A 9,009-nucleotide genomic window follows, 5' to 3' on the forward strand; every position below is an offset into this window, starting at 1 on the left:
ACCCCAAAGCATTAAGCTCATCTTTTTATGTGGACTTCTTCTCACCTCTCTGCATCGCATGGTCATGGTGATATGTGCCATGTCAGTGTGTGACTAGAAAGCTAGAGAGCTGATCCAGTTACAGATCTTTGTTTTAGGATCATTACTTGGTTTAATGTTTTTTAAATATATTTGTATATGCTATTATAATAAGTAGAAAAAAATGTGTTCTTTCCCTTAGGGTTTTGAGCAGACAATGCTGAGAAAAGGAGGATCATGGATTCAAGAAATAAATGTAACGGAAAAGAATTGGTATCCACAACATAAAATACGCTATGCTAAGAGAAAGTTAGCAGGGGCTAACCCAGCAGTTATAACTTGGTAAGACTTGATTGTGAATGCAGAATCAGTGTGTGTTCAGAAGCGCAAAGTACTTCACACACTTCTGAGCAGTATGGCATGTCACTGTGTAGATGGGGAAAGTGACTCTTAGGGAGGCTTACCACTCCTAGCCCAGGCCTGCAAGGACGGGGTTCACACCCTTGTCTGTTTTGTGCTTCTGTACAGTCAGCACCAATAGGAGAGCTAAGGTCATATAATATTGTTACGCACATGAGGCTTGGAACTCATATTTGCCTTTGTACTTTTTAGGGCATTTGACCCATTTGATCCTGATGAACACTAGTGTCTCATAGTGAAGAACACAATGTGGGCTTCTCAGATAGTAACCTGAGCTGCATTGACCTTTAGGTTTGTTTGAAGTTTTTAAAAATTGAAATCTAAAGCAAATAGAAAGCTGTAGGTATTATTCCTAGGAAGTAAAAAACGTAGACTTCAGTTCTGAGCAGTAGTAAGATGTACTCTGTAACTGACTTGATTTTCACAATAGCATCAGATCTCTACAGTGATTGGTGTTAGTAAGAGAGTGAGCTGCAGAAATCAATTCAAAGTCTATCAGACTTAAATGTAAATGTAAATCATTAAGTTGATCTTCATGATCGCACTTGGCTGTGACATAACATTGCTAGGTGTGACCCCAGAAGCATAGGGAAGATGAAGATACACAAGTTGGACTTGAGAATTCCCAGCTGTGCTTTACAGGGTGTAAGCAAGAACAGAGGAGGAATGGGAAAGTAAGTGAGGGTTCCTGAGCTAATCTAAAAACATGAGGCCTGGGTTCTATTCCCAGAACTAGATTTTGTTTTAAAATTAGGGTTGCAGAAATGACTTAGCAATAAGAGTACTTGTTGCTTTTCTAGAGCATACATGTGCATGAACAAGCAACTAAATTTTAAAAAATATTTAAGTAGTGGGGCTAGCGAGATGGCTTGCCATTAAAGAGCATTGTTGATCTTTGAAAGAACCTGGTTTGGTTCCCCCACCCACAATCATCTGTACCTCCAGTTCCAGGGAACCTGAAGCCCCTTCTGTCCTTCTCAGACATAAGGCGTCATGTACTGCACATAATGTGCAGGTAAATCATCCATACACATACAATTTAAAAAGTCATCTCTTTTAAAAATAAGGGAGGGGAGGGGCAGGGCTGGCAAGATGGCTCATCAGGTAAGAGCACTGATTGCTCTTCCAAAGATCCTGAGTTCAAAATCCCACAACCACATGGTGGCTCACAACTACCCATAATGAAATCTGATGCCCTCTTCTGGTACATCTGAAAACAGCTACAGTGTACTTATTTATAATAATAAATAAATCTTTGGGCCAGAGTGAGTGGGTTGACTGGAGCGAGCAGAGGTCCTAAATTCAATTCCCAACAACCACATGAAGGCTCACAACCATCTGTACAGCTACAGTGTACTCATATACATAAAATAATTTTTTTTAAAGGATAGTCCACATATTGACAAAATTCAAGTCATATTATCTGAGAAAAGATTCATGCCTAAAATAAGTTTATAAGTTTTTTAAAGGCATAGTGTGGGGCCAAGGGGTAATAGACAGCTCGGTAGTTAAGAGCACTTGCTCTTTCAGAAGGCTAGAGTTCCAGTTCCCATTTTACAAATCTTATAACCACTTGTAATTCCTACTCCTGAAGATCTGGTGTCCTTTTCTGGACCCTGGAGGCACTCACAGGCACAGTCACAAATCTCTAAAATAATTTTCCTTAAAGTCCAGTGTGGTGATACAAACCTATAATCTCAGCAGATAGGGGGTAGAAGTCATCCTTGACTATATACTAGGTTTGTGGCCAGCTGTGACAAGTGGCCTTTTCTCAAAAACAAACTCCTTGTAATTTGATAATACAAAGACAACCCAATTTTTAAAACATGATCAAAGTAATCAAACATTTTTCTAAAGAAAAATGTACAAATGGTACAACGGCCACTAACTCAAGGGAGACGTACTCAGCATAAGTAGTAGTTTAGCAAATGCAACGACAATCTGCAACTTGTGTGTTATGATGGCTTTCAGATGAGATGAAGTGTAAGCAGGGGTGTGGAGAGCTACATGGATGGTGGGCATGGAAATTTAAATAGAGTTACCATTGTAGCCAGCATGTCCACTCCTGAGTGGCTACCCTAGAAAAATGAAAGCTTGTGTTTGAACAAAAATTTCCAAGCAAATGTTAATAATTGTATTATTCATGCTTTATTTTTCTACCAACCCAAACTTTGAATTCACAGTTATGAGTGACATGAGGAGGAAAATGATAAATGATAATAGAATATTTATAAAGGATAGCCAGAAATACAGGTCAAAAAGGAAAAGTTATTTGTGTCTGTCTTTTCATATTCATTCAATACTTTTTTCCAGTGATGAGCTACGTCTAGGCCATGAAGCTTCACCTGCCTTTGGGAGTTACACAGCTGTAGCTCGAGGCAACAAAGACTACAACATCCGTGCACAAGAGCCACAGAGTGGACTTTCAGAAGAGACTCAAGTGAAATGCTTGGTGGATCAGGCGACAGACCCCAATATCCTTGGCAGGACTTGGGAAGGATGGGAACCTTGGATGTAAAGTCTATGGGTGTCACCAATCATAAAGCATTCTGTCTCCGAGAGAATCTCCTAGACCTTCGCTGACAGCAGGATATTACTGACAGATGGAAGAGATCTACTTTATAGTGCTGGTGAGATGGTCAGGGATAAAGGCATTTGTTACCAATGCTAATGACCTAACTAACTTCAATCCCTGAAACCCATATTGGGGGCAGTGAACCAACTCCTGGAAGTTGTCCTTTGATCTCCACACATGTAAAAATAAAGAATATGACAAATATTTCTTCCTTGTTTCAAAGAACTAACTCTTCGTTTCACTGATTTCTTTGCATTTTTTTTTGAATTTTATTTTTTAATTTCTGCTCTGATCTTGATCATTTCTCCCTGTGTTCTATTGTTGGGTGAGGTGGGTGTTTGTGCACCATGGTACATGTATGGAAGTCTGCAGATCCCATGGATCAAATTCAGATCATCAGGCTTGGCAGAAGCATCCTACCCTGCTTGCATCTCAGATTTGTGTGTGTATGTGTGTGTGTCTATGTCTGTGGGACCTTGAAAGGCAGCCTGTTTTCTGGTTGAGCTAGGTTTAAACCCCAGAGACCCAGCAGATTAATCTTCAAGGGACGGAAGGAAGTTTGCCACAGGCTCCCAGACACTAGTCTCCTGACATGAGGTCCCTGTAGACATCAGTCACACAGACTGTCTGGATTCCACTCCACAGTTACCTGGCAGTAGTCAGGTATGCACCTCCCCACAGTTACCTGGCAACATCCAGGTAGGCCGGCCTACTATAAAAGGGGCTGTGTGCCCCCTCCTCCCTCTCTTACTCTCTCCCCTTGCTCCCTTGCTCTCTCTCTCTCTCCCTCTCTGTGCCTTTCTACAATAAATGCCTTAAAACCACGGACTGTCTCTTCTCATCAAGATCCTCCACACTGGAGCAATGGAGCAGGTCTTCCACTAAGGAGCCACGCCTAAGCTCCCAAAGGAGGCTGCGTTCCCAGCTACTTCCACCACCACCAAGCTGCCCACTGAGCAAGCCACTTGAACAAGCTAAGGACTCTCCTCCCCACCAGCCAGAGCTCTCGCCTCCTGCCCTTTAACCTTTGGCCCCAGGTCAGAGCCTGCCCGAGGGCCTCCACTCTGTTCTCAGCTCTTCCGTGATGGCATCTGCAGTGTCCAAGAGCTAGAACCTGCCATCCTTGACCTCTGTGCAGGCCCAGGAACCCCAAGCCAATTCTGGCAATTCTTCCGGGACCCCAGACTTCGCTCCCCATCTCGGGAGTGGGGTCCTGCAGCTTCTCACAGCCTAACGCCCATGGCAATTGTGTGGGGTCTACGCAGTCAGACTTCCTGTGTCCTGCTTCGCCCAGTGGCCAGAGCCCTGGGCTGGACACGGGACCCCATTTTTAACCCACATTGGAAGTATGTCAATCCCATGTATCAAATTCAGATCATCAGGTCTGCCAGAAGCATCCGTCTGAAATTTATGTGTGTCTGTGTCTGTGTGGTCTGCTAAGTTTCCATAGCTGCATTTTTTTTGTCATTTTTATTGCTATTAGAACAACCTGTTCCTTGGTGTAAGTGTGGTATTTGAGTCACCTATTTCTGTGTTAGGGTTAATCTGGCTTTATGTCTAAAGTGGCATTTGTTTTACAAGATTGAGTACACCTAAGTTTTGTGCATATATGTTCTTGATTCAGTATGAAAAGACCTTTATCCCTGATAAGTTATGCTTTAAGTCTGTTTGGCTTCAAATCCTCCTTGTTTCCTGGTTTCATTAGCAACATATATTTGGGGCTGGTTTATAGGTTCAGAGGTTCAGTCCATTATCATCAAGGGGGGAATATGGCAGCATCCACGCAGTCATGGTGCAGGAGGAGCTGAGAGTTCTGCATCTTCATCTGAAGGCTGCTGCTAGAATACTGACTTCCAGGCAGCTAGAATGAGGGTATTCAAGCCACAGTGACACACCTATTCCAACAGGGCCACTCCCTGGGTGAGCATATACAAACCATCGTGCCTAACAAGTTTTCTCTGGGATGATTTTTTTCTGAATGTGAGGGCAGCTGCCTAATTTCACACAGATAAGATTTAGTCTAAACACAGCTACAACCAATCATGTATAGGTTGTGTGTTTGTTTCTGTAGTAGAGTTGAGCAGTTATGACAAACCAAATCTGGAATGTTTAGCACCTTAACCTATGAAATAATTTTGCTAATCCCTGCTCTATTTCACCCTATGCACTGCTTCTGACACCTCTGAAATCTTGATTCTCAAACTTACAGTGCCTGCCTTCAACACAGAGTAGGCCATCTCCTTGTACCATGGTAGCCACAGCATTCAGACAAGGGCTATGGGGGTGGTAATGGAATAATGCCTTTGCCAGCGTGTAGGAAGAAGGGAGTCAGGGCAGAGTACTTAGAATGTGTCTTCCATTAAAGGGAAAGTAGCCAGCGTATCTGGACTTGAGTCAGGCACTGTGGGTGCTTTCTTCCTTCTCAGGCAGGTGAGTAGTAACTACTAGCCTTTCCCAACTATGGTCTTGAAAAGACAAGGCCAGGGAGTAGGAGGAGGCTGTGTGAATGTTCAACAACATCACAATCATAGCAGAGGTGGGACCACTTAAAGCAAATGTTTGATCACTCCTACACTAAGAAGACATGCTAACTAAAGTTGTTTTTTTTTTTAAAAAAAAAAAAAAAAAAAAAGCTTAGAAATAAAGAGTTCATCCTGGCATGGTGAGGTGAGGAATGTACATGCAGTTTGGTTCCAGAACTTAGGAGGCAGATGCCAGAGGACACTGAGTTCTAAGCCAGCATGGGTTATAAAGTGAGCACCTGTATCAATTTTAAAACAAAAAGGACATAGAGAGATAGAGAGAAAAGAAATAGAGGATTTAAACATATCTGTGTGGGCAGTGGTCACAAAATCCCTAATATCGAGTTAGATGTTAAAGAGGAGGTTTGGCAGGGAGGGACAAATGCATGGCACTTAAGTCTTCACAACATGTATGATCCAGAGGGTAACAGCCCATCCATACCAGGACTGGAACTCACCAGGTGACCATACTGGTACCCCTACCTACCAACACCATGATAGGTGGGCCTTGTAGGGAACTTTTTATATTATGGGAAGAATGTTGGCTTGCTTATAGGAAGACTCATCTATATACATATTTTCTTAGACTCCAAATAAGATCCAAAAAGACAAAAATCACTGTTGTGTCCCAGTTAGTTTGGCTATAGAAAAACCAGGACTCCACATAGAACGCATTTAAAATCTAAATCTTTTAATAGTATCAAAAGGCTACAGATGTTCAGCTCCTCAGAAGGGTTTAAGGATGTGAAGAGGTGGACAGCATCTGCCTTGAAGACTGTGTGCCAAGTGCAGTCTCTGTTCTAGCCTATGGGCTGCTTCAGGAGTTACTTTTTCCAGAGCCTCCCACCTTGGGCAGCCTAGTAGCACTGGGCTGGCGTGGCATCCTCTGGATGGGTCTTTCACGGCTTCCACGTTCTGCCGGTATAGTCACATTGCCAAGAATGGGGCCACTTCGGTTTCTTCCTGAAAAGATAGAACCCAATCATTAGGGCTGGGGCAGACTCCAGTTGCAGCACATTCATCATTTTGTTTCCCAGGAAATATGCCCACCTTTCTGCTGTATACAACCTATTTCCTCCTGCCTCTGCCTCCCGAGTGCTGGGATTAAAGGCGTGTGCCACCATGCCTGGCAGAGTTCATTTTTCATATCCTGTTCAGAAACTAGGCCATGGACCATTTGCTATTTGTGATGGATTATATACACTTGGCCCAACGAGTGGCAGTATTAGGAAGTGTGGCCTTGTGGAGTAGGTGTGTCACTGTGGGTGTGGGCTTAACACTCTCATCCTAGCTGCCTGGACGTCAATCTTCCACTAGCATCCTTCAGATGAAGATGTAGAACTCTTCAGCTCCTCCTGCACCATGCCTGCCTGGACAATGCCATACTCCCACCTTGATGATAATAGACTAACCTAAACCTGTAAGCCAGCCATAATTAAATGTCTACAAGTTGCCTTGGTCATGATGTATATTCACAGCAGTAAAACCCTAACTAAGATAGAAGTTGGTATCAGGGACTAGGATACTGCCGTGATAGGCCTGACCATGCTTTTGTTTGGAAGAATGTGGATTTGAGGATTTGGGATTTGGGATTTGGAAAGCCATGGGATGTTTTAAGTGTTTTTTTTTTTTCAAAAAGAACATAAAACTTTATTAAGATCTTATATTGTCATCAGATACAGCCAAAGAAAAGGATTTATAAAAGACGGAGTATCCTTTATCCATGTGCTCTTGACACCGCAAACTAGATGGCAACAGATGCTGTGTATACACAAATCCATTAAGTGACCCAGTGTTCCCTTTNTGTACAGAGAAGAACTGAATTCACACCGTCAAAAGCTCTTTCTAGCACAACTGAGAAGCAGGGCNCATCTCTAGGAGTAACTCCTAATAGCTAGTAAAACAGTGTAGGGGTTTTGCATTACTTCACATCCTGTCGACTTCGGAATTGAAGAAGGCCCTCCTACCTCCCAGTCACTGTCCTCAGACCAGTTCATGAACCACACACCACAAAGCTACTCATAACAGTGACAGCAGACAACATCCTCTGAACTCTGAAAATCATGATGGGTGGATCATCCTAGCTTTTGTTAATGCTAAAGAATTTCTTATAGAAAAGTCCTGATTCAGAACGCTGTGAACAGTTATCACAACAGCTACAGGTGGCATGGTCTTCCTCAGGGAAGTCTGGCTACAGAGCACAGCTCGTTTCCAGGCCCCCAGCTCCCCCTATGGTTCATTTACTCACTGTAGTGTCGTAGGAGCAGAGGGAGCTCCGGGGAATCTGCTCAAATTGCCACTCCACAGCTCTCTGCACTGTTTGTGGAGAAAAGAGGAATGGTGTCCATTCACAGCACAGGACCTTGCTACAATGTGACTTTCCCTTGAGGGCCAGACCAGGTTGCTCTCATACTTGTAATTTGCCTCGGATACATGGTAGAGAAAATGTGCATGATTTACAGTTTGGTATTTTATACCCCTCACCTAAGCCCATTTCTTTTTTTTTCTTTTTCTGAATGCAGGGTCTCACTCATATAACTAATGGCATGGGTCTCACTCTACAGAACTGGCTGGCCTTGAACTCAGAGATCCTCCTACCTCCCTCCCAAGTACTGAAATCAAAGGCATGGCCCACCACGCCTGGTTTAAGCCCATTAAGTTTAGTCTTCCTTTCAGAAAGGATTATTAACTACTGTAAGGCTGAAAAACTTACTTGGAGAACAAACTGTACAGTCTGTTCAATTAGTGAGCTAACCAACAACTTGTGGTTTGGGGACTCAGGTTTTGAGTACTAGCATTTATCACAGATCTCATCACACTCTTTAAAAAAATAATACATTTTATCATAAATATTTAGATCAGATAGTGGCATCAAAAGAGTATCTAAGTCTGTCTTCATGGTGAAAATATTTCTGGAAACTTCTAAAAGAGTTTATATCTTCCCAAGAGTATACCATTTATAAATTAGTTTTAAATGGAAAAGTATCTATTTTAGATGGATAAATCACTGTGTCAGCAAATCATAAATAAATTTAAGATACTGAAAATAAGTTAACACACAAAGCTTTTGCTTTCAAAAATAACAACAAAAACTAACTTACTTGGCATACTTTCAAAACAGGCATAATCAGGGTATGTAATGTGCATCTCCTTTGCTGAATCTTTTCTTCAATCCCTACCCCTAAGGAAAAGATAGCAGCCCTGGCAGCCACCCCAGTGTGAGGGTCTGGCTGCTGCACACAAACCCTTACGTGACAGACAAACGCTGCTCAGGATGTGCGAGAGCCACTTGTCAGCTCATTACAAGCATATCTGTGGTCCAGTGGTTTGGGCTCCCAGTTGAGCTTCAGAGGTGTGCACAGAGAACAGCTATAGGTTCTGTGAGGAAATGTGTTCTAACTCCCAAAAGCTGTCATTGGAAGATAGGACATGCAGGGGATGGAGTGATGCCATACATGTAACTCTGTTTTGGAG

General features: G+C 42.8%; 2 protein-coding genes across 2 annotated transcripts in view; one reads left to right on the forward strand and one right to left on the reverse strand.

The window, feature by feature from the left end:
- Prkdc (protein kinase, DNA-activated, catalytic subunit) overlaps positions 1-3,215 on the forward strand; it is a 201,570-nt gene extending 198,355 nt beyond the window's left edge. Inside the window, exons 84-85 of the mRNA XM_021209938.2 lie at positions 221-360; positions 2,752-3,215. Coding sequence (XP_021065597.1) covers positions 221-360; positions 2,752-2,956 — 345 coding nt within the window. The 3' untranslated portion in view covers positions 2,957-3,215. The remainder of the gene's footprint in view (positions 1-220; positions 361-2,751) is intronic.
- Positions 3,216-6,044: 2,829 nt separating this feature from the next.
- The window catches only part of LOC110330005 (mitotic-spindle organizing protein 2), a 17,214-nt gene continuing 14,249 nt past the window's right edge, over positions 6,045-9,009 (reverse strand). The window contains exon 3 of the mRNA XM_021209939.2: positions 6,045-6,498. Coding sequence (XP_021065598.1) covers positions 6,353-6,498 — 146 coding nt within the window. The 3' untranslated portion in view covers positions 6,045-6,352. The remainder of the gene's footprint in view (positions 6,499-9,009) is intronic.

Source organism: Mus pahari, chromosome 12 (assembly GCF_900095145.1).
Source record: "Mus pahari chromosome 12, PAHARI_EIJ_v1.1, whole genome shotgun sequence".
In the NCBI taxonomy this organism is placed as follows: domain Eukaryota; kingdom Metazoa; phylum Chordata; class Mammalia; order Rodentia; family Muridae; genus Mus; species Mus pahari.